This window comes from Monopterus albus, unplaced genomic scaffold (assembly GCF_001952655.1).
Source record: "Monopterus albus unplaced genomic scaffold, M_albus_1.0 scaffold82.1, whole genome shotgun sequence".
In the NCBI taxonomy this organism is placed as follows: Eukaryota; Metazoa; Chordata; class Actinopteri; order Synbranchiformes; family Synbranchidae; genus Monopterus; species Monopterus albus.
In genome coordinates, this window is record NW_018127962.1 from 765049 (window position 1) to 790973 (window position 25925).

At 39.7% G+C, this 25925-nt stretch overlaps 4 protein-coding genes across 4 annotated transcripts in view; 1 reads left to right on the plus strand and 3 right to left on the minus strand.

Moving 5' to 3' along the window:
* On the minus strand, positions 1-5190 carry LOC109963911 (ras-related protein Rab-25-like). Its single transcript, XM_020606840.1, has 6 exons — positions 5180-5190; positions 4057-4088; positions 1956-2151; positions 1566-1759; positions 1288-1368; positions 1-1210 (listed from the first exon to the last, which is right to left on the minus strand). Exons 1-6 carry the CDS (start codon positions 5188-5190, stop codon positions 1083-1085), a joined length of 642 nt encoding a protein of 213 aa, XP_020462496.1. The 3' UTR covers positions 1-1082.
* On the minus strand, positions 4920-11173 carry ubqln4 (ubiquilin 4). The gene is made up of 11 exons (XM_020606955.1): positions 10971-11173; positions 9429-9580; positions 9095-9243; positions 8732-8994; positions 8437-8595; positions 8042-8264; positions 7807-7946; positions 7161-7244; positions 6706-6821; positions 6445-6607; positions 4920-6348 (listed from the first exon to the last, which is right to left on the minus strand). Exons 1-11 carry the CDS (start codon positions 11163-11165, stop codon positions 6196-6198), a joined length of 1797 nt encoding a protein of 598 aa, XP_020462611.1. The 5' UTR covers positions 11166-11173; the 3' UTR covers positions 4920-6195.
* Positions 11174-13681: 2508 nt separating this feature from the next.
* On the plus strand, positions 13682-15086 carry LOC109963880 (lens fiber membrane intrinsic protein-like). The gene is made up of 4 exons (XM_020606783.1): positions 13682-13856; positions 14343-14492; positions 14587-14721; positions 15025-15086. Exons 1-4 carry the CDS (start codon positions 13682-13684, stop codon positions 15084-15086), a joined length of 522 nt encoding a protein of 173 aa, XP_020462439.1.
* A 3702-nt stretch (positions 15087-18788) lies between these two features.
* tinagl1 (tubulointerstitial nephritis antigen-like 1) overlaps positions 18789-25925 on the minus strand; it is a 22691-nt gene continuing 15554 nt past the window's right edge. Inside the window, exons 10-12 of the mRNA XM_020606886.1 lie at positions 25326-25449; positions 22482-22527; positions 18789-22223 (exon numbers count right to left, since the gene is read on the minus strand). Of these exons, the coding sequence (XP_020462542.1) occupies positions 22056-22223; positions 22482-22527; positions 25326-25449 (338 nt within the window). The 3' untranslated portion in view covers positions 18789-22055. The remainder of the gene's footprint in view (positions 22224-22481; positions 22528-25325; positions 25450-25925) is intronic.

Sequence of the window (25925 nt, forward strand, 5' to 3'; positions counted from 1 at the left end):
TACACGAGCTTAATATCATGATCATTATGGGAGTGAACAATAAGGAAAGAATTAGTACTATACGATATACTGGAGTAAAGGATGTGAGAGAGGGAACAAATACACTGCATTAGAGCTCTGAAGCTTTCAACATCAGCACTGCCATCTACAGGCCGCCAGGACACACAACACCTTCAACCCATGGTAGGTGGCTCCAAGATGTTTTAAGTGTGAACCCTTACCTCAACTATTTTAAGATGCAGAAAAATCCTTTGAATACTCCTCTCACACACACCTTCCCCATCTCCAGATGAATGAGAAAACAGCCCAGCAATGTCAAAAACCACACAAACTGTATATAATTCTGAGCAGTAAAGGGCAAACATCCAACAATAAGAAAAATAGGTTTAGGACTGGAGGAGGGCTTTAATGAGAGGAGATAGGGTGCATGCCTATGAGTTCTTGAAGATTTTCTGTTTTGAATAACTGCTGAAGGCCTGAAAAGTTTACACATACAGTATTTCTCAGGATAAAAACTATTTAAGTCATGTAGCAGAACTGTACTTTTTCATCATCTCATGAACTCTTAAATTCATTCTTGCAACCTGCAGGTTGAGAACCACAGCTGCATATTGTCCGTCGCTGAGGAACACATTCTCTTTCTTTCACATCGGCCCTCTCTCCTCTCTCTTATTCCCCTATCTAGTTTAGTTTAGCTGTCTAATGCGGATAACGAATTTGTTTTTATGTGGTAATTGCATGCAGAAAATAACAAATTATCTATTCAAAGTTAATCCCAGTGCATTCCTTCATAAAAGCAACACAGCTCCTCTTTAACAATACAAAGATAAAAGAAAACACAGTGTACAGCTGTCTGTAATAAAATGCCCAGTAGCCACCATAAGATTTTTTTCTGATAATCTATTTTGTTTTTTTTTAGTTATATATTGTACACGCTTTATATTTAAGGAGGTTTGTACATTGACTGTAAGTGTCAAGCAGGTACCTCGCTCTTTAAACTGTGTGCATGATGTCATGCTTGAGCTCAAGCATGATGTTGGTTCAACATGAGGAGAGCAGATCTTAAAGGTGGCAGTAGTCTATTAGGAGTTCTTGCAACAGCCTTTGCGCTCCTGGTGCGCCTCGCTAATTGGTCCAATGGTGGGGGACAGGGTCACAGCGCTGATGGAGCCACGGGTCACTTCCCTGCTGGCCACCTTCTTATGGATTGCTGGAAGTAAACAGGAGAAAAATCAGTAGGTATTTCAAAGAAAACTGAGGATTTGTGTTTTAAAAAATAACTCCAACCTGTGAGGACTTCAGTGAAAGCCTCTTCCACATTGGTGGAGTCCAACGCTGATGTCTCCATAAACTTGATACCTTTCTTCTCTGAGCAAGCAAGGCAAAGACCACAATCAACAAAATGAAGGGTACTGAGCATTTATATAGTTTTCATGATCACAGAGGTCAACTACAGAAGGTTACAGATAAGAAAGAAAAGCTCAGTTGTGTAATAATGTATTGCTCCAAAAGTATAAATATCATCACTGAACATTAAGAAACAAAGGCAATACTGCTTCAGTGACCTGCAAAGTCCTTGGCCTCTTCTGTGGGCACCGTCCTGAGGCTCTCCAGGTCTCTTTTGTTTCCCACCAGCATGACCACGATGTGAGGGTCCGCATGGTCGTACAGCTCTTTCAGCCATCGCTCTGTGCTCTCATATGTAAGGTGCCTGCTAACGTCATAGACCAACAGTGCTCCAACTGCTCCCCTGTAATACCTGAGTCCACCAGGTGAGAGACACCAAACACAAATAAATTAGGTCTTGTATTCAAACTGGAAGATGCTGTTATAGTAAAATGTGTGATGAGGGTGAGACAGGTAACATTCATTGAAATCACTGTTACTGGCACACAACAAAAATGGTGGGATAAGTCTGTATGTGTGTGTGTGTGTGTGTGTGTGTGTGTACGCACGCTGAGGTGATAGCCCTGTAACGTTCCAGTCCTGCTGTGTCCCATATTTGAGCTTTTATGGCGAAGTTATCCAGCTGGACCGTCCGGGTGCTGAACTCGACACCGATGGTGGTACGGCTTTCATGATTGAACTCATTCTTGGTGAAACGAGACAGAAGGTTGCTTTTTCCTACACCAGACTCCCCTATCAAAACCACTGAACAGACACAAAAAATAGAAAATCATTCATTGTTAAAAAATTTAGAGGTGTTAAGATGATGTTAAATCCAAAAATATGTATTTATTGGTCAAGACTACCACACTCTGGTTCATCTGATGTGTCACGTGAAGACTTTCTGTCACATTCACAAACCACTACACACTGTGACATCACATATAGTAAACGTGGCAGACCTACTCTGTGATTGACTTTACTTTGGAATGAATGGAATGGAAGTTAAGAGGAGCTTATTTTAATCAGAGAAATAAGCATACAAAACATAACAGTCTCTAATGACCTAGGAAATGTAATGTTTCTTTAATGGGTCAAAGGTCAGTTTACAACCAAATACTGTAACTAGAAAACTAGCACGTCCTCTTTTCCCTCTCTTACACAGAAACCGGACCAGGCAGTTACAACCAGAGCTGCACCTGACGCATTTAAAGCCTGCACAAATATAGTAGTACACACTGAAAGCTTTACCTCTTTCTACACAATCACAGCTTCAGTAAACATAACTCACCTTTAAAGACAAAATTGTATGACTCGTCAGACCCCATGCTGCTTTCAGTGGCAAAGGGTTCCTGTTTCACTCAGAAAATCTCTTGAAGCCACTTTGAATATTAGCTCCCAAAGTAAATAGTAAAAAAGAAAGACACCGCTTCGTAGCTCTTTCTCTCCAGTGTGGAGGGAGAAAGATGAAAATGGAGAACAAGAAGAGAACAGGTTGCGCTGCACCTAAACACTTCCTTATCTATCTGTGGATAGTGGTAGCTCCTGATTGAGGGCACAGGGGCAGAGAGGCAGGAGCCCTGTGGCCTGCCGATCCCTCTGCAGCTGACACCCAAGGAAGGGGTGGGGGGGTGGGGAAGAGCAGGTGAAACAGGTAGAACCGCTCGCAGGTAGTCATCAGCAACAGACTGCACCCTCTGTGACGCTGTTCATTTGCAATAAACCTCACCTAACAGGTGGATCAATATGCTGTCCAAGCCTGTTCACGTTTGGCTACTTGTCTGACACAAGCAGGGAGACACTGTGATTTGCACTGATGTACCAACTATCATCTTACATTTTTGTTATTAATTTCAGTGCTTTTGGCACAGTCCAAAAACATAAATGCAGCTACATCCACTACACGGTTATATTGAAAGAGCCAGAGGTGGAAGGTAACTAAGTACATTTATTCAAGTATTGTACTTAAGTACAATTTTGAGATATCTGTAATTTTTTCATTTTCTGCTATTTCATACTTTGACATCACTACATTTTACAGAAGAATATTGTACTTTTTACTCATTACATTTGGTAATTTCAGTTACTTTTGAGACAGAGATTAAATAAACAAAATATACAATCATAAGACTTTACTGATCCCTGTTGGGAAATTCACAAGCTAGCCAGCTGTATGCAAACTAATTCAAAAAGTAAACAAATAAAGTCATTAACATTAGATCTACCTTTACTAGCCATAACATTAGTGATTATACACTAATATACTGATACCTATAGTCCAATTATATGATATACATTAATGTGAATGGTTCCATTCTGCATAGAGTACTTTTGTACTTTAAGTATATTTTATGATAATACCTTTGTACTTTTACATAAGTATCCATTTGAATGCAGGACTATTTTTACACTGTGGTATTGCTACTTTTACTTAAGTGAACAACCCGAGTACTTCTTCCACCACTGGAAAAAGCAAAGGCTGTGTGAAGGTCTCAGCCCTGACCTTCACCATGTGAGAGCCTAAACCACCACCAGTGGTAGAATTGGTTGGGTAGTCTTTTGTTTTCTTTATTTAGGTTGTGTAGTTTTCAGTTATAAGTATTGTTTGATATTGGGCATACATAACTGATCAATGAGCATGCACATTTGATTCATTTTCACTTGAGTTACCGTGTTTCCTGGTCCATGGATGGGGGGCAGTTCTGACAAAAGACTGGACTGAGGAAGCAGCAGGTTTAAATACCTCCCTCTAGGCCTGGACTACACCATGTGCTGGATACAAGAAAGGGGGGAGTTTAAGGAGGCGTTATTTGTTTGTAATTTCTGTTGAGACATCAGTTGGTCTTAATGTCATTTGTATTTTTCTTTCGTATTTTTTGGGTTAATAAAGAGCCAATTTCTTTGAATTTTAAAAGTTGTATCCTCTGCTTTACTGTTTGGTCCCTGACAGAAATCTTAACACTATATGAAACATTTATTTCATAATGATAGGAGCCATAATACAGGCTTGTCTTATACATCACTGCCTTATTGTACATGTTCATAATTACTTAGCTTTTAGGACATTTCCTGGAAAGACTATTTAGTATCAGCTCAAAGGAAGACAGAAATTATATTCAGAGTCAGGGTTTACTTGGTTGTAAGGAGTTGGCAGAGTAATTTCCTTAATGGAACTGGTCAATTTAAACCAAAGATTTTAAAAAAATGTCATTATTAAATTTTATATCTGTCCATTTTCTGAAATATTTCCTATAGTTAAAGCAAATTTCCATTACATATTAGTCCCTTTTTCTGAAAATACTGATCAATATGTTCCAGTGAGTATGGCCATTTATTCTCCCAGAACATCCAAAAGCAGAATTACACACTGCTTTTCAAAATGCAACATTTTACATTATCCTTATAAAAAGCAGAGCCTGATCCTGTGGTTTACAGGAACATAAATGCTAGAAAATATAATGGGAAGGTATGGATCTCATCTACACACCATCACAAGACTATAATCAACCGACACATAGCACAGACCATTTTTGACCATGTTTTATTATTTTTTTTTAGTACAGTACTGTTAAAAGTTAGTTCCAACATGTTCAATTGGGAGATGGATTTTGTTTTTCATTTTCAGCTGAGGTCAACAGACAAAGCAACGCTATAGAAGCACTTGCCAAGGTTACCACAACTACAATGCTGAAAATTTAAAAAGGAAAAAAAAAAAAAAGACAACCTAGAACTTGATTTTATAAATGTATGGTGCCACCATACCTTCATTGATGGAAAGCACTTTTTTACTCACTTGATTTCCATGTTTATGAGACAAATCATAAGAACTAACTGCACCTCAAAGGCAAAAAAAAAGAAAAGAAAATGAATAGTCCGATTAAAATGCAAGGAGAGTGTGTTTGTTTCATTCACATCAATTCTAACAGCATCCCTTCTGCTTCTGAGATGCTGCTATGTAATGTTTGATTATGGCTACAGTTCTGGGTGATGTTATGTTGAAGTTACTGGGGGTTTCTAATGAACCCAGTGAGTGACGGTGTAATTGGCTGACAATGCTCTTAGAGGGCAGGAGAGGCCAGAAGGCACAGCAATGGTGCCTCAGAAGAAAAAGACACTATGCACCTGTGAGTGGGCACGTTTATATAATAAATCACAAGTTTAAAGAAGTGTGGAGGGTGTCGGGTTCTTAAGCACTTGCAATAAATAATGAAAGTTGTTGGCCAAAAACATATTTATGTAGAATCAAGAGAATGGTAAGAGGAAGGAATGAGGCTGAATGCCTGTGTGGACAGGATATCTGTTCTATCTGTATGTATTGATTTGCTAATTAAATGCTAACAAACTGCCCCACAATGACCACATATGAAACAGAACCAAAAGCCAGTCACATAATATGGGTTTAATCTGTATTATGTCAATGTCTGTCTGCATCATTCAACTCCAGTTTTATGTGAAGAAGAAAAAAGAATGAAGGAACGGTTGGTAATCCCTTTCCAGGAGAGATTTTCGCTCCTGTTCTATGTGCCAGAGCACCCCTCAAAGTGAGAGTGCTTCAGTCCGGCTCTACAGCAGTACTCTGGAAGAGGTCTGGGTGGATGACGTCAAAAAGTTAAAGTACAGGGAGTAGGGAATGATCTGAGAACAAATGCAAAATATGGGCCTTACAGATCCTGCCCAAGTTTCTCCTGTAAAATCTGGGACAATATACTTACATTTCTTTTCTCTGATTCTCTCTGTAGATGCTGGGTGTGTGTGTATGAGTTAGGTATGTACACACATGTCTGCGTTGTCACTATGTACTGTATGTCTTTAGGAGGGCTGTGAGCCCAGCAGTCTCTCAATAGCGGCATTGATGTCTCCTCCAGTAGCGATGAGGGCCTGCAGATTTGCCTCGCGGTTGATGAAACCCATGGCATTCAGCTGGTCCAGCTGGGATTGGAACCGAACTTCTGGGGTCTGGGTCTAAGGGGAGTGGGGTTGGGGGATTAATTGAGCTGTAAAAACCACAGCATACAGATGTGAAGGATGAAAATCTGGTGCAAGTGTGTATCTCTGTACCGTTGCACTTCCTCCTGCACCTCCTCCAGCAAACATCTGGAGCATCTGTTGCATCAGCTGCTGCTGGGCAGTGTTTGTTGCTGCACTGCTGGGCGAGGGGGCTGGGTTCTCTACAGGCATGCCCCCTCCTGTGGGTATGCCAGGAATTCCACCTGTCATCAAACTAGGCCAAAAGAAACAAAAGAGTTGAAAACCATTATCTACTTAAAAAAAACAAAACAAAGAAAAAAACAGCATGTGTATCTACCTGTGGGAGCATACCTTGGCATGAGGCCTGGTGCTTCTGTCTGCAGTGTCTGGAGGCCCTGCTGGATCTGCATTAGAGCTTGCATGGCCCGGGGGTTGGTCATCACTGACATGGATTCTGGGTTCTGCATCTACATCCAAACATAAATGGTAAGAATGAATTAAAGACAAAAAACACACACACAAAATAAGCTAATAAGTAAAAAGCATAATTATTCTAAAGTGAGGTTTGTGAGCATATAAAAAGATTCCCACAGGAAAAAAAAAAAATCTATGTACATCTATAATCCTCAAGAAAAAAAATGTTAAGCATGAACAGATAAAAATATGTTTCAGCTGGACTAAGGCATGTTACAGTACAGTATATTGCCCCTATGGGCCAACCACTACCATTCTTTATTATGTCACCATGACATCTTAACTTTATGTTTTTTTGCAAAGAACACATTGGTCTGAAATATGCACAGTACCTGCTGCAGAAATATGGGCAGCTGAGCTCTGAACTGTTCCTGCAGCTGTGGGTTTCCAGCAAACAAGGGGTTATTCATCAAAACCTAGTAGAGAAAGAGAAAGACGGTGACAGTAACCAGTCATTCCACACCAGGCTGTTCCATTCACTAGAGATATTTAAATGATATATGATTAAGCACCTTAAACAAAGCGTTCAAACAAATGTTAAATAACAAAAATAAAAGCTCTACAAAATCCATACCTTTCATCTAACTGCTTGTGCTGTAAACACTATAGAGTTGTTCTGGTTTGCTGTACAGTGAGCACCGTTTATTAAAAGCAAATTAAGTCAGAGCTGTGTTATTTACTTTCTTACAATTTGCTGCAAATGGAAGTGAGCTTAACAGACAATCCCCTTTGTTCTCTGAGTGTGCACTAAATAACAGGGCTTATTGGCCTAATGCACAACAGGCCCAACTAGATCCTGCTATTTACAATTCATTGCAAACTAAAGAGCTCAATATAATGAATTAATTCCATGTGTGGCACACAATCTGAATAACAAGGATCTCTAGGACACAATTTTGATCTAGAATTTCAGGGTTTGTAATATAACTATATCTGTGCATTTTCTGTCTTCTGGTGTGTATGTACATTTGTCCTTACCTGGGAGGCCAACTCTGGGTTCTGAGCCAGTGACGACATCATACTGCGCATGTATGGAGCAGACAGCATGTTCTGCATCAGCTGAGGGTTTTCAGAGATCTGCTGCAGTAGACTCTGCATGCCCGGGCTACTGAACATGCCTGCAATGCAGAAAAGTCCCAGGTTAATGTATGTATATGAAGACAAGTAAGTTCAGCAACTAAATAGGTACTCTCTATTGAGAAACATTACTCACCATTGCCCAGACTGCCAGGATTGATACCTAGAGGATTGGATACACTGGGGTTGCTACCCCCAGTGGTGCTAGTGCTTCCTGTGGTGCTCCCTCCACTCTCAGAAGGGTTAGAAGAATTTGGCGGTCCCCATGGGTTAGGCAGGGGCTCCCGGTTCTCTGTCCGTGATGGCTGGGCACCAGACTCTGAGCTGCCACCTAGAGCTGAGAACGGGTTGCTACCAAACTAGAGGGACAGAGATCAGACACATTTAAAAACAAGAAACAATGTCAAAATATACTTAACCACTTAACACTGGCATTTAAAACCAGAGGAGGGTTACAGAATAGGCAAAAACAAGTTCAAACAAGGACAAACACAAACAGTGATTTAATCAGTAAACATTAGTCCCAGCTACCTGTTCCCTGGCAGCACTAAACATGGGCTCCTGGATGTCTGTGTACATCCTCCGCAAGGCATTGTAACCTCCTGGGATGCTCTCCAAGTTGCTCAGAGCCCGGTCTTGGTTTCGCATCATTTCCTGCATCATGGCTGGGTTCCTGGCCAGCTCCATGGTCTGGGAGGTGAGATAAATAAGGGGAAGAAGCTCATTTTAAAACAAAGCTAAATAAATCCCAACTAAGGAGACTCAAATGCAGTGGGACTCAACTGTAGCCATGCTATATAAATCAATGCTGCCTCATTTCATTTACCTGTCTCATGAGCTCAGGGTTGTTGAGCATGTGGGAGATCTCAGGGTTGCGTTCCATCAGCTGCTGCATCTGTGGGTTGGCCATGATCATCTGTCTCATCAGGTCTGGGTTGGACATCATGTTCTGCACAAGCGGGTTCTCCATGATCTGGGAAAGCATCTCTGGGTTGGACATGAGCTGCCTCTGCATCTGCTGCTGCAGTTCCATGAAGTTAGCCGAGCCCATGCCCAGTCCAGCCAGACTAGCCAGGTCACCGAAGCCAGCTAAGAGTGAAGGGTGGGTGAAGGTTGAACATGTTATGTTTGTGGTGCCGAACTAACAAGTGGTATTTGAATGCAAATAGTTACACAGAGATGGACTCACTCAGTATGTTAGGTGTCTGTGTGGATGGTGGGGCAGAGCCAGTAGAGCCTGCTGTGGAGGACGGGTTGGTACCAGAACTAGAGCCGGAGGCACTGCCTGCTTGGGTGGAGGTTGAGCTAGATGCAGAGGTGCTACTGCCATCTCCTGCCCTACAGGGATAATTAGTAGAAATTCATTACTAATGTGATGACACTGTGCCTAGACACTCAGTGAATAAATACAACAAAAAAATGCAGCTCACTTAACTCCATCCTACGATTATTTAATTATGAATAAATATAGGCGTGCTTCTTTTGTTGAATTAGCATGCTTTGTATTAATAATATAGCCTTACTTGTGTGCTGTCTTTATCACTAGGTGAACTGTCAAGCCATCCTTGATGCCGTGTTGACTGAGACTGTCTCCATCCTTCAAGATCTTCCCTGCAAAAATCAAAACCAACTGGTCCTGTTTGGCTTTGAACCGCCTAGAGATTTCTTCTTTGAACTACAACACAGGAAGAAACAATGAAAATGAACAGTGAGGCAAAAATTTGGGAAAACACAGAGGGAAGGGCAATGAGAAAGTGAAATGAATATTATTGAGAACGAGGTGGTTACACTTCAGTAGTGCTGCACTCTTTCTAGCCCTAAATATCTCATTTCCAAGAAAGTCCTCTGTACTCATCCTATTAGCAGTGGTCCCAACACACTAAATCACTCTTTCTGACTGTTGTGTGACACATCACTCACAAAGACAGTGTCCCATCTTGCAGGAAACTGTAGCATGGTTCTGTCTCTAATTTTCAATGTAAATAAATAAAACATGTGAGACAGGACAATGGAAATGATCCCTGCAAAGCACAACTTAATGAGACAAATAACATTAGTGCTGTTTACATGCACAGGTCATCTGGTTGCACTATGTCCACAAAACTATACGATGAACTGTTCTCTGCCTTTTGTGTTCCATTTTCTCAGTATGTTTTAAAAAGCTGTTCAATTTTAATATTTATTTTGGGTGCACCACTAGAACTACTTCTTTGTGGAAACTAATAGGGAGCAACACAAAGAGCAAAGACCACAAGATGGTGCTACTGAAATAATTCCCAGGCTTCATTTCTAACACTAAGCTGTATATAAAATGTGTTTCAAAGCATGTCATTATGGAAACTATATCAGATATTAACACACAAAGATAAGGGTGACATAAACACTGTTACATTTAAATCATATATACAAGTTCAACGTTCGAACATGACACACGTTTAAACACTGAACTACGTAATACATGCAACTATACAAAAATGACTATTTGATATCCCACAGTAATGATAAAACATAAGTATAGCGAAAACTATTATTTGTTTTATGTTTCAATAACACGTCGCCAAACCGACAGTAGCCCCCAGAGGACCGCAGCCAACTATAAATTCCCCTGAAAGCTGAATGGCTCAGTGGGAGCGGGGAGAATGTTCTAGAGTGAAAGCTTTAATAATGCTTAAAGCTGAAACGGAAAACGAAAGCGATTCGCCAAATCATCCATACAAACCACTTCAGGCCAACTTAACTCTGGCATAGCAAGCCCGCTACTCGTCAGCTGACGCTTGTTTGGCTACAGTACATAGCTAACAACGTTGGCTGAGCTCGCTAACTAGCTAGCTAAGCTAACCGTTATCGTTAGCTGGCTAGCCGGTTAGCCACTTTAAATGTTAGCGTGATTATATCTTTCTGTTGGATCTCAGAAACGTTAATATCGCCAAACTGTTTCAAATCCATGTAGTGATACTTTCATTACACACAGCCGCTCTAATTTCACACACTTTCAGTTAGCCGGTAAGGGTAACGACAAATGCTAACACAGCTAACTTGTTAGCTAGCTGAAGTTGTCAACAAACCTGGGTGACAGAGGCATCTTCTGCGATGGCGATTTCTTCTTTGTCTTTAGGGGTTTTTACTGTGACCTTAATAATAGTTCCCTCCGAGGTTTCAGGCTTATTATTGTTGTTATTACCAGGATCTGCGACGCCTTGGTCAGCCATCTTTACTCCGCCGATGGAACAGCTCGGGTTTGGCGTCAGCTTCCGGGTCATAAAAGGTCAAACATTTTTCCAGAACGAATCTCGGGAGTTCCCACGTCTGCCTTGACACTTCAAGTACAAATTAAATTTCTACCCTGATATTTCTACTACTGATACATGTTTATGTTAAATTTGATGAAAGGTTTCCAGTTAGATCATGTCACTAAATGTGGAAGTTACTAGTAAATGATTTGACCTAGGAGAATTGTGTCAGCAAAATAGTTTGGTCATCCAACATCAAACCTAAACAGGCAAACTGTATGGAAAACGTGAATAAGTGCAGAAACATTTAATCCATTAGTCAAAAAATTATCCTATCGTCATCAGCAAGGAAGTGTTCCATCAAGCAGTTAGTTAGTTGAGCCTATAGGCTCTTTAAGTTATTTAAATGAAAATGACTAAATGTTTTGCTTTTAGTTTCTCATATGTGAGGATTTGCTGCATTTTCCTTCTCTAAATTGAAAACTTCACCATGCACTACGGTTAGGTCTTACAGCTGATATATCAAAGAAGTAATAATAATAAAAACATTCATTAGTTGCAACCCTAAAGTGAAATTGCCTTTGTTTTATTGTGTAAAACTGAAATAAATATCAGGACTTATCACAAATTCTACATGCTTTAAAAAGTATCTCTAAACTAAGGTTAATTAAACATTATTTATGAACTGACTTTAATCACTAGTTTTTTATCACATGATCAGTTCTAATAACAGAGAAAGGCAACCATGGGATCAAATCTGCAATTGGCCAGACTCATGAGGGAGCCAAAAACTGGTCTAATATTAGACACTTTAGGGTTATAACACTGTGACAGCATGGAAATGAGCCTGTCATTCCATGCTGTCTGACCTATGCTGACCTATTCAGGAATCATCCAGTGGCATCTCAACTCCTCTGTTGCCCCTGATGTGGGCCTGGGGTTCCAACAACAGTTGTTTATGGACATGCTTAGCCTGACATTGTCCTCTCTTACATTTTTTCTTTACTTTTTTGTTTGTTTTTTTTTAACCAAAGAGAATATCCAACATTTCACATTAATCTCATTCCCAGACCTTGTTATTACAAAGGTATATGTAAATTTAAACTGTTGTAATTGCCTTGAATGCTTGGACACTAAATATACATACTGTCATGTTTTGTATGTCAATCTTTTGACTATTTAATACATTATTTGAAAATTAAAATTTTGTTAGTCTTTTTGAAAGAGTGCTTATGTGTTAGGTTAAGAATAAGCAAGCAGATGTGTACATGTATAGTTTGAACGTTTTTGTGAGTCACATTAGTTTCTTAAATTTCAATTTTGAAATATTTCCGTAAGATAAAGCACAAGATATAAAGATATAAACTGAACTGGATTTTTAGTTTAGACAGTTCTATAGTAAAGAGAGATAGATAGTACCTGAACAGAGTGCTCCTGCTGTGGCCCTCCATGCCACCACAGTGCGACAGCATTGAAAGAAAAGTGTCTATGTTAGCATGTTGCATTGACACAGACAGTTCAGCATACCCATGCTAATCCTCCCTTCTACCGCACACCATTTACAACAAACAAACCCCCCAAAAAGAAACACGGACCACCACGCCTTCTCTTAGGCCCCATAAACCCCACATAGTCACACACATACTCAAATATAAAGGGTCACATGCACTGTGGCCCCTGCAGTGTTGCAATCAAGTGAGACTGATGGCTGCAAAGGATTTCGCTTTCTTCGACAGAAAAACAAAAGTATCATTTTTTTGGTTGTATTATCTATGAGGCGCTCTCTTTCCCCCTCAGCCCATCTGTATCTGTACCTCTGGTAGGTGGTTAGTACGGGTGTGTTTTCCAGAAAGAAGGTAAAGGATAAAGTTTTAGAACATTTACGATGACAGTGAATGGATAGAGGCTGGCAGAATATTAGTGGGTTGATATGTAGATTTGGAAGGAGAAATACAACAAACTGCATCATTGTGAAGAATAGTGGTTTTGCTTTACACTTGTTCAATTAGTATTTCCACTAAAAAAGAAATAAATATGCTTGATAAAAAAAAAGTTGTAGAAATTCACTCCTCTTCATTTTTAAATTAGAGAATGTTATGTATAAATCGATGGGTTTAAGCAGCTGTATATATGTTTGTTACAAGTTTATATTTTATGTTAATTTCATATTTCTGTGGGTTTCTTTATTGTGGTTCAACTTTTTGAATTCAAACAAAACTCCAAAAAGATGTCAAGTGTTTCATTTGCTGATTAGATTTCAATACTAAAACCTCATTTTTCCAAATCCTAGTGAAATTTTGGCAGAATATGTCTGAGAATTATGACTTTTTTTTAAAGATTCCTAATGTCCTGTCACTGTGTATGCATAGTGCCACAGCAGGAACATATTTGAATTCATACTTATACAATGTGCTTGTATCAGCTGTTATATATTCAACCTCTGCAGTCTCTGCTGTCTGTTTTTAATATGCACATACAATAGCAAAACTAGATTTAACAAAATCACTATTTACAATATGTTTGTTTTTCAGTTATCTCTGCTCAAGATGTACAGCTTCATGGGAGGGGGCCTGTTCTGTGCTATCACAGGTAACATCCTCTTGGTGGTTTCCACTGCAACTGACTACTGGATGCAATATCATCTCTCTGGAAACTATGCTCACCAGGGTCTGTGGAGATATTGCATGTCCAACAAGTGCTTCATGCAGACTGAGAGCATAGGTAAGGCGCTCAGAGTGTTTTAAAAATCCTGTGCAACGGCCAAGGCTGAGACATATGTAGCTGTCTCAGCTGTCTTAGCTTTTTTTCAAGAGACACACCATGCCTTATCAAGAGCTGCAATTTGGAGTTATGTACTGCCTCGTTTTGTAGTTCATTTATTCAGATTCAACAGCTGGCTTGTGTATGCCATGAATATTTTTTTTTAATTATAAAAGGGACAGACACATAATTTGGTTGTTTAATGGTGTGCTGGTTTATGTCCCTCAACTTAAAACTGATATCATATCTGTACAGATAAAATATTCTGTACATGAATCAATACATTGACACTTTGAAGGGCAAAAATCATTTAATTACTTCCAGCAATTTGGGCTGACAGTAAAAGTGGTCTTGACAAATTATGTCAGTATTAATCAAAAATAACTGTATTATTACATTTTTTTTCATCAATGACATAAGTGATGAGTTGTGCCTGTTTCCTTCCAGCTTACTGGAACGCCACCAGGGCCTTCATGATCCTCTCAGGAATGTTGTGCTTTTCAGGCATCATCGCTGGCATCATGTCCTTTTCGCACTTCTCCTCCTTTGAAAGATTCAACTGCTCCTTTGTTGCAGGAATTATATTTTTTGTCTCCAGTGAGTTTTGTTTTTTCTGACTTGGCACACAGATACACCTACTGTAGACAAATATTATGTACAACTGACAAGTATCTTCCACCATCCTGCTCAGGTTTCTTTGTTCTGCTGGGTATGACTGTTTATACTGGAGTGACAGTCAACTTCCTGCGAAAGCGCTTTGGTGACTGGCGCTTCTCCTGGTCTTACATACTGGGCTGGGTTGCCATGGTCATGACCTTCTTTGCAGGTGAGATATAAACCCCATTCTCATGCAAACATTGCAGCAGTCACAGAAAATAACTACAGAATTTACCATGAAACATGCTAGACAATACAAACCCTGTGAAGATATATAATATAATCAAGTAAAAATGAATTTAGAAACACTCAAAAACTGAATCTAAAACACCTCTGATGTCAAAATCAGCCCAACAAATACAGCCATCTTTACACCTAGATTGTTAAATATTGTAAATAGACCACTTGAATGTAATTTTCTTGTAAGTTTCATAATGTTCATCACCAAATACTTCACCTCTGTCTGTTGCAGGTATTTTTTACATATGTGCCTACAGAACATGTGAAGGCAGGAGAGGAACAGGCCCACGCTAGAGGGAGACAGCTTGTTTAAAGGCACAAAAGAAATAAGAAAAGAAAAAGAGGACAATACTATTTCAAACAGCAGAGAAGCATAACACATCAAGGCAGTTGTACTGAAGAGATGACATCTGATGCTGCTCATGGAGGCCTTTGGTGATCTGCTTAACATATTTTTTAAAAAGTCATTATTTCGATAGAGGCTTTTCAGGAATAGTCCTGAGGAGGTGGTGGAAAACAACCTTAGCAAAACTAATCACATGTCTAATTATTGTAATATGATATTGGTATTATTTCAATTTCTTTATCAGATTTTTTATTATTAAGCTGGCCCTCAGTATAAGTATTTTTGATTTGTTTTTCAAGACGCGCTGCACGGAGCGGCAGTGAGTTCCAGTAGCTCTGTCCTCTTTTGTGTTTTTTTCTTTCTGTGCTTTCTGAATTTGTGTATCAAGATCGATGGTGTCTTGTTGTTTGCTCTCTGTTGTTTTTGTCCCTTACTGCTGCTGGAACACTGGAATTTCCCCACTGTGGGATCAATAAAGTTGTACCCTACCCTACCCCTCAAACATTAGTGATTTTTGCAGCAGTACTGACATACCACCACTAGATGGTAGCAGAAACGTTCTCTTGACCAATGACGTTGGCATGCTCAGGATTAAAAAGTTATCCATCCATCTGTCCATCCATCCATCCATTATTTATACCACTTATCTATCAAGGGTCATGGGGGGGCAGGAGCCAATCCAAGCTGACACTGGGTGAGAGGCGGGGTACACCCTGGACAGGTCGGAAATTGCAATCTGTTAACAAAATATTTGTCATGTATCTGCAACGTTGATTTTCAAAATCTACATTGGAGCAATTCAGCATTGCAATGTTTTCCCTCAGGCAATGTTTTTATTAAAGTAGGTTTATTGTGGGATGTAGTGTGGAAATGTGAGTCTACACAGCATAGAACGCATCCATCAAAGGCACCCTGAAGCCGTGTGTTTTGGGCCTGCTTCAGTACATCTGACAAGGATTCCCCCAGAATAACAGTATGATGAATGTTCTTTATTATGTTGTGGAAAAGGGCTTTGCCTCTGGCAACCAGCATAATCTTCCACAACATGTTTGTTGACAACCCCTGAGTACACTCAAGTATAGAGAGGACATGGAGAAGTGGTGGGAAGTTGGCTGTGTGTGTAACAGGCTGCATACAGCAGAGCAAAACCTGGGAAGAAGATCATGTTCCTGACTGAGGGTGGGGTCTCCAGCCACTGATTGTTCTGCTGCCTCCGTCTTTAATAACTGCTTCCTCCTTTTTCTTGGTAATCGTCCATTCCACACCATCAGCTGGGAGAGACGGAGCAGTAGTTGCTGAGGTAATGAATGCTTTGGCTGTTTGGTGACACAGAAACAATGAAAGAAATGTAAACACACACAGGACACATTCCTTGATCCAAGTTTCCATACTTGGTTCCTGAGACTGCTGTGATGAGATAAGCTCTGCAATATTGTGTTTTTTCTCCAGACTTTGGCATTTCTTTCCAAAACGTCTTCCCTGAGGCCAGGTCAGAATAGCCAGTGGAATACTTTGGCAAAATTTCACATTTTAATAGACTGGCTAAATGATTAGGAATATTTATTTACTGCAGAACTACAATGGAAAATTTTATGGTACTGGGGTTGTAAATATTGAGGAAAGTGAAGGTGGCTGTGATATTTTCATTCATCCATCACTTCACATATGTTTAAACAGTGAGCAATTATTACGTTTTTTTTTAACACAATACGTAGTTTGTATATTTTTGTGAAGAACTACTGAAAAGTAATATTAAGTCCTGATCTTTCATCAGCTCAGGCAAATCACATAAAAATAATCTTGTTAAATATTACTTTGACCAAAACTAGAGCAGTCGCATATTTTAATTGCAATATGTTTTACATCAAGTCAGTATCAATGCAGTAAGAGAGAAAATATGAGATTGTTATTTTTTAACTAGTAGCATCATCTTCCTTATTCTACCAAATATGTGTAATATTAACCCTACTCTGTTGTAAAAAGGCTAATTTAAACTGAAAAATAGAACGGACATCTGAGCAATAGGACGTCTTTTTATGGCTCTTTAAAAAAAATTAAGATTGTTTGATTACTCACATGTTACCAACAGAAACTGACCAGACCAAATGTGTTCTTAAAGTTGATGTGTAACTTAAAGTGGACATAGTATATACGCAAAGTTCATTAAAAAGTTTCATAGATTAGCGATTAAATTCAGGAATGCAAAGTTAAGGTCAGCCTTCCTTAGCATCTGACCCAGACACGGCAGGTCTGCTTAACAAAAGTGTTGCACATGGCGTCAGTGAGAACAGCTGGTAGCTGTCGCCAAAAGAGGAAGTTGATGTACATGCGTGTAGCAATTCACTACACAGGGAGAAATTTACAGGCCTGCAATTTCTCGCATGTCATTTTTCATTACACAGTTAACTGTGACAAAAGCTAGGCGTGCATTCCTATGGAAGCTCAGTATTAATGTTAGATGAGGGTATGACCCATCATTTGTCCCCGCACTGGGTACCAGGCTGTGTCATAAATCTGCTGGTCCCCATTACACACCATTCTCTAGCCCTAACTCACCTCAACTTTAAACTGACCTTGCATACTAATGCTGCTTCAGTGGCTCAACCCAGCCTCATTTACATTGTACCAAAATCTCCCACAGGTGTTCAACTGGGATCTGGTGACTGTGAAGGCTCCAGCATATGATTCACATAATTTTCATACTCATCAAACCATTCACTGACCACTGTACCCTATAGATGGGAGCACTGTGGTCCTGGAAGAGACCACTCCCATTAGGATAGAAATGTTTCATCACAGGTTAAAGGTGATCACTCAGAATAATGTTGTACTGATTTGCAGTGACCCATCCCTCTAAGGGGACAAGCGGACCCAAACCAGGTTTTCCTTTAATTCGTCCCTGGTCTGTATATACTGATATTATTATGATAAATTATGCATACTTTATAGTCTGGTGTCCCACTGATTGATGGACAGAATTACTGCTCTCAGAGATGGCAGTGTATGCTGACACAGCAGGACCTTATAAAAGCCATCCTCATCCCACCCAGCCACATCCCATGGAGCTTTTCTCTCAACACCCTGCAGCCAGTCGCTTCCATTGTGACTCACTGATCCCAAATGTTCCTAAAAATCACACATCTTCTCTACCATCTAACCTACATACTTATTTATTTTTATTTATTTTTTTTTTTTTCAAACATGTAAAGACAGTCAATATGTCAACACACATAATTTCACACATATCCACAAATCCATTATCAATGTGCTTATACCTAGTACATGCTTGAACGGAGTAGGAAGAAGTCAGACTTATCCAGTCCTACCCCATGACATCATCTTATCATCATTGGTTTGCAAGCAGTATTACTACATAGATAATTTTGTTCTACACCACGCTAGTGATATACTAAAAAATATTACAGACTGTTAACATTCTTACATAATTACATACTTTGATAATACTTTTGCCGCTCTGTGATACACTTCTTCTGCCTCCATATCCTCATTCGCTTCTGATTTATTAGCTCTTTTCCCCCTTGGAGGCATTTTAATAGTTGTAGAATTCGTTCAAAGACTTGACAATGTAGAAGATGTGAAAAGTCGTAGAACAGGACAGATACGTGCCATAATTTACCTGTGAGATAGGGAGGTTTTGGAAAGACTTTATTGTGCTCCACAAGTGAACGATAATATAGCATTGCATCTAGTGCACACAATACAAGAGACAGAGATAATAAAACACTGCAAGGAAAACAAAGAAGAATTAAAGTATATAATATACTCATCTTTTCATAAATAAAGTCACATAAACCAGTGAATATGAAGTGGTATTTTTGCATAAAATACATAACTTCTAAGTGGAAGTCTGCTACAGTTCCTGGCGCCAGTTTGTTAGAGGAGACACTGATGCTGCAGAAAACTGGCTGCAAGTATAGATAAGTTTCTAAGCAATACATTTTGGTGTTATTGGTCCCATCTAAACTTCTATATATAAATAATTATAAAAAATTGCATATGTTGTTAGCGAACATTTGCTTGAGAATGCTGTTTTCTACATCTTTACATATTATATCATATGTAGAATTTAGGTCCAAGCTAACAGTAAACCTGAATGAAAATGAAACGACACTGACGAGATATCTCTATTCAACAAAACTAATTCAAGCTTTGGTTAAATTTCACTGCTTTCTTCTACTAAAGAAAATACTCACTTGTCTGCTTTCCTCAGTGTAACTGATACAAACCAGTTACACTGTCAGTAACTGGGCTTTCCTTGGTCATAATCAACTCAATGTTAAGATGAGCTTAGCCAAAAGGTTTAAACTAGGGCTAGGATCATCGTAGTCCTAACATAGCTCTGATTTGTCTCTACAATATGGAACTCTTGCATCTTACATTGGTGTCACTCTGGAGCAGGGAGGTTATGAACTCTTCTGTAATCTTAATGGCTTTCTGACTTTGTGCACAAATTGTAATGAATGAGACATGCAGAATTTCTGCAAGCAAAGTAACATAGATTAATGCAGCACCTAATTTAGTTTCTATTCATCCTCTTCTCTCTATTGTAAAGGAGCTTTAGCAACGTATGGACGACCTTATAGATTTGAAGAGTCTTCTTCTTTCTCAGACAGAAAACTGACACAATCATAGTCTCTTCAGACCAAAATGCTGTTTCACATTGTTCTAGTAGTTTTGTAATGTACTGTAAACCTGCTGTGCTCTTGATCCTTCTAAGCCTTTGCTTATTTCAAAATGAAACATTTCTGTACATTGCAACAACTGCTAATTCATGTATATGTATACCTCTGCCCCACTGCACATTAGCTGTCCAACCGCACTCTTCTCTTCTATGTCTGTCTGCCTATCTTTGCCCAAAGGCAATAGAACAATAATCAACGCTTACAAGACACGATGATATAAAACTGTAAAAGCCAGGGTGTAATTTAAGATAAGTGGTAATAATACGCCATACTTTCCTTTTCAAGTGATGCTGTGGTTGATCTGAAAATCCCTCAATGAGCCTGTGATCAATTGAAAGCGCTGTGATACTGTAACAAATATAGGGACATGTACTGATACTGATCATATTCAAATTCCAGCAGAACACAATAACAATTAAAAACAAAAATGAGAACATAAACAAGCCAAACAGCTTATCTTTAAAGTGTGTAACCTGAACTGGTGTTAGATGGAAGTGGCTCTACATGTTTATTACATACTATGAAATGCATCAAACTAAAGACATACAGTATATCATAGACTGAACTTTAGCAGTGACTGCATACAGTACATCTCACAACAAGTAGGAAAATAAAACTTTAAACTACAACTGCAACAAAAAGCAACATCTTTAGCCCAAGTTGCAACAGTGTAAATGAAGTCTACTATACACAATCACTTTCATTTGCAGTGGTTGAAACAAGTCTGTTTCTTTAAGGCATCACAAGCTATTCAACCTGTTAATGCATCAGTGTAATTATTTTCTTAAATGAGATGGTGGGGTCAGGGTTGGTAGCATGGCTTTTATTTATATCTTTATCACTGCTCAGCTCATAGTGGCTTTTTCATTTAGCATGACTGAAAATACTTTATTTCACCTGCAGCCAAGAACAAAGGATACAGAACATGCTTAATTGGTAAAGCAATACATGTAGAAGAAGGGCCAAGACAGTCTTGTAGTTGAGTCACTAAACCTTGAGTCCGAGTTGAGTCTCGAGTTTCCGGTGATCAAGTCTGAGTCACCAAAGCATTGTCCGAGTTGAGTCCCCGTTACCCGTCTCATCAGGGTCTATATTACACACAACTTGGCACAGCTCTCACCATTTTAAAAGGAGCTTACTTATTGTGTGTGACACAATACCCAAAAAAATGCACTCAGGCATGTGCGCACACACACACACACAACTTAGAATTGAACAGTGTGGTTTTTGATAGGCAGAGCGTATGTTTCACTAGAAGTATGCCAGATACAGCACGGGACAGGTCAACACGTTTTAATATTTGTATCTCATGCCAAATTATTATGGCTTATTACAAAAAAGTCAGATTCCTCATCTGCATTATCTAAGTCCGAGTGCTCAAGTACAAGTCCTAGTCTCGACTACTACAACACTGGGCCAAGATGTTCTTGTTTCACTATTACATTTAATTACAGTTTTTCTGGTTGTTGCAAATCTTCCTAAAATCTCAGAGTTTTTGTAATCTTATACTGTTAAATCTTAAATCTCCTTGTGTTGCCATTGTCAGAGTCTACATTTTTAGTGGAATGTGTGAGAAACTCTACCATCACACTAAACCAGAGGCCTGAACCAAATTGTGTGTGTGTGTATAGTTGACCGGTAAAAATATCATTAGGGTCATCTATGATATATTTTCATGTCACACAGTCAGGCCAGGTGTGTATGGTCTGATGTCTGATAATATGGCTCTCAAACACTCCTTTCTCCAAGTAGTTCCTTTGAAATGGGGTCCACCTGTTAGAGGTTCAAAGCTAGAGAAGACTAAAGGTTCAGGCTGACACATAGAGTATCAGCGTAAGCTTGTCCTTCTGTGATCAGCCACCATGATATGTTTCACCAGATATTATGCTAAGGATTCTGGGAAGTGTGTTCTTTGGAACAATCAGTACCTGAGGTGCTTAATCGAGGCAGAATCGAAGAACTTTGGCTTAGTTTTTCTTTGTGTTTTTGTTGCCATAAACCTTAAGTTGCAGGAGAAATGGGAAAGGTTGTTCTCTTAAAATAGTAAAGACAGTGGAGATTGATCCTCAGAGTAAAAATAAGATGTATAAAAACATGTTCAAGGGTTCTGTGGCTACCAACACCTTGGTGAACAAGGAACTATTGGTATGGTTCTCCTCTGTGGGGTGGGATAAAAACAAAAGGCTTGGTGGGGTTTTAACATCTGTTGTGTTTCTAAATGTGTCGGCGACGATGGTGGTGATGATGGTTGTGCATGTCCTCCATTGTGATCCTGCCCCAAACTGCAATCACAAATGTTTCGATCTCACACTCATTCTCCCCACGAGCAATACGGAAGTACCCGTCCTCTCCCCAGTTCTTTCCCCAGGAGTTGGCAGCAATCTGAAGAGGAAATTTATTACACAGATGTAAAATACAATAAAATATATAAATGTACAAAAACGAACTTTGAGCTCTTTCATACACTTTCTTTACAATCTCTACTTTATTATTAGAGAAAAACAACACTGTTTCAAGCTGATTAAGAGCTGTTTACAAAATCTATGAAGGAGACATTTATCAAATGTTGCAATTTAAGGTACATTTTTTAGACTCAGCATCTGATGTTTGTGTGTTTTACATTGAAAAAGCAGGTCTTACCCAATATTTTTTTGATGTACCATCAGTGTGTCTCTCCTCTCCCCACCTGGTGCACAAAGCAGAGAGGATGGTTACTCTACATGCATGAGCGTGACGAGGCAACAAAACATTCTCAAATCAAATGAGCAGTATTGGAGAGTTGCAAAGCCATTTTTAAAGTCAAACAAATATGGCTTCTGATGACAACAGATCTCAGGAATGTATCTGTTTGGACACACTTGGCGTTACTGAGAAAAGCATGAAACAGTGTAAGTAAGAAAAGTAAGAAAAGTCAAAAGAAAAACATCTTGTTAACAACATCCTGAAACGCATTTATGGCTGGAAACCACTTAGCAGCACTGCAACATCATTCCAATCCAACAATTCTTAAATTCCCCTTCTTCTCTGCCGTTTCTGTACTCCACATATGAAACAGGAAGGGGAGTGTAGGTTATGAGGAAGAGTCTTGTCAGTGTACCGATAACAAAACAACAAAACTAAGAAAAACAGACAAGTACACACGTGTGAATCTGAACATTGTGGACTTTTCCCTTGTCCCACACTTTTGTTCTTAGAAAAACTTGGCAAAGACCAATTAATTCCTATCATACCGAACACTTTGGGCTTAGCTTAGCACCTGCAAATTTTTAAACGTTTGTAATTTCTGCTTGTCTTGGCCAAAACATTCTCCCAAAGTGAATTCTCATCCTGTTTTTGCACTCCAGGCCTTTCGCTTCCCAAGAGACTCCCTGTGCCAAATCACTTATCTTTTATAAGGGAAAGGAATGCTGGGAAATAGAGCGGCTGCTCTCAGACTCAACCAACTTAGTAGCCTGCCACCACAACACTGGCAGATAGTACCAACCTTCCTTCTATCAGGGAGTGACTTTATTGTCCAGTGTTTCCCTGACTAGTCACATGTCACATTGAGCAGGAGCAGACACATTAAAAACAGAACAGATGTCAACTACAGCCTGAAATAAACAGGAAAACATGATTTGTGTTTGTGAGCCTGTCTGACACAGTTCTACTGGTTCGGAGAGAGTTGAACAGAACTGGAGCACTGTCGATCCAGTCAACTCACTTGCTCAGGTAGGGGGAACAGTGATGGGCATACTCCTGTGCCCACGTGCCCCGCCCCTGACCTCTTCTCCAGAGGACTATTCCCCCTTTCTCTGTCCGGTGCAGTCAGGATCAGCAGCCTAGACTAGACAATGCCTTTTCCACCACAGTGGACCTCAATGCTCTTTCCACAAACTTTCCCAGGCCCTGGGCTTATGGGATCGTACTGCTATGGGGATTTGGCTTTTGTAAATACAATGATGCCTGTGGCTGCCAGGTTGGAGCTCAAAACATTATGTTCACCCCTGCTCTATTTACTCCATCTTGTCCTTAACCCCATATAACTGGTACATCCACCCAGTGAGTGATAAAGAATCACAGCATCAGTAGGAGGAGCCAGACAGTAGGAGGCATTTGGAGAGCTGAGAATCCTCACATTCATCCTCAGCATCATGTCACACCTCCATTCTGTGGAGTGTGATCCTGACATGAGCATAGTCAACAAACATGTACATCCACAGTTTTCTAAGAAAACATTTCAGAACAGCAAGTATGTGATGTAAACAAGCTAAGAACAGGGTCAAGGTGTGACTATTTGTCATACACGTCTTTACATGCCATGTGATATCATAAGATGATGTCATAAATATACATGCAAGGCATGCATAGAAAAAGGGACAGGGAAAGCTGAAAATCCCTTGTCTTTCAGAGGCCAATTAGTTAAAAATATCGAGACTGTTTTTATCACGGTGTTGATCTCCCCTGTCTGGAGGCTTTTTCCAATTCTGAAATGGTTTTTAAAGTCAGAGACAAGTTCAGACACTGAGGTACAGTCAAATGTTCATAAAGACACATTCCATTCTAGACCCATTACAAGGTATCTTCTCTCACTGGGAAAGTGAGTCCAGTGAGCAGAAATGCATCACTGTTATGACGTACACTCTTACAAACCAGCTGGATGACTCACAGATAAGAACCCCTGTTATTTACAAGTAAAAAAAAACATTTATGATCTTTTAAAACCTCAACTCATAAAAACAGCAACAATTTGTCTGTCTCAGGATAAGTCTAAATGATAACAAGAGTATTTTGCCTTGGATGTGGAAAGGCAAACAAACAAGATGAAACGGGATGATCGGTGAGTCCAACAGCCTGAGGAACAAGGCTGGGAGACACCACCGAGTTAGAAGAGAACAAGTGGGGGAATAACTAGAGATAGAGGGTGGGGGCAGATAAGCCAGGTGTGTCAGTTGTCTACCTGCATGCATATTTGTGGTCGCTGAAGTTACTAGACTGCAGAGGAAGGGGGAGGGGAACATTGTCTAGGGACAGACAGAGGAGTGGAGCCAAGGTGCGTCTCCAAGAGCAACAGACTGCGAGGGAAGCTTATTCACACTTACACCGTTGGCTGCGTGCACACGCACGTGCAAGTGAAGCTTGGACTCAAGCCTGATACCAGACAGCTGCTCAATTAAAACCTGATCCATGCTTAATAAACTCTTTTCTGCTGAAATGGCATCTATTGAGCATGTAGCAACAGCAAAATGAGGTAGATGAAGATTTGGATTGGGCAGAGAGGAGGCAAATGTGTTTGTCCACCCAGTATAAAGTTTATGGACCAATACCAGTGAGTTTCCTTCTGATAAAAGCTTTTATCGTCAAACACAAAAGCATAGGATACCAGCTCAGTCTGTACTTTATACATTTATATTGAGTCTAATGAGGTTTGCAAGAAAAACAAAACCTGTATTTATTGTCAAGTTATAACTAATACAGCTTGATATGTAAATACAGGTTACTTACCCAGTGATCCTGACTGAGTGTGTGCCATGTTTGCGGTATTGTGAAGGTTTGTTGAAGCTGACGTCAGTGTGTTTGTAGATCCCACTTTTATAGACAAAGAAGTCCTCATGGGCCTCCATAATAGCTGCAAGAACAAACAGGCAGGGAGTATTAGTAGGCGGATATGACACACGCACACACACACACACACACACACACACACACACACACACACACACACATACGCACAGTTACCCTGTCTGTTGTCTGAGTGTGTATGACCATGAGGTTTGAAGATTTTGGTTTCTCCCACAATAATAGATTCAGTTCTAATGAACTGGTTGGTTTAAAGGGGCTAGGGAATTCATAATGTCAGTGAGTGTCCTCACAAAGATAGCTACACAAAACTGTGTAGAGGTGTTTGTGCCAACTCTGAAATCTGTGTGACTTTTCATCACCTATGGGAACAGCTCTCTAGACGCACAGCTAAAACACTGTTTTTTGGAGATCTACCTTGGAGATCCAACGTTACTGAGAATAACTCACCATGACGATGCATGAGCACACACTCACACACACTCACACACCTCTATGTCTTTGTGAGAAAATCACAGGCAAAAA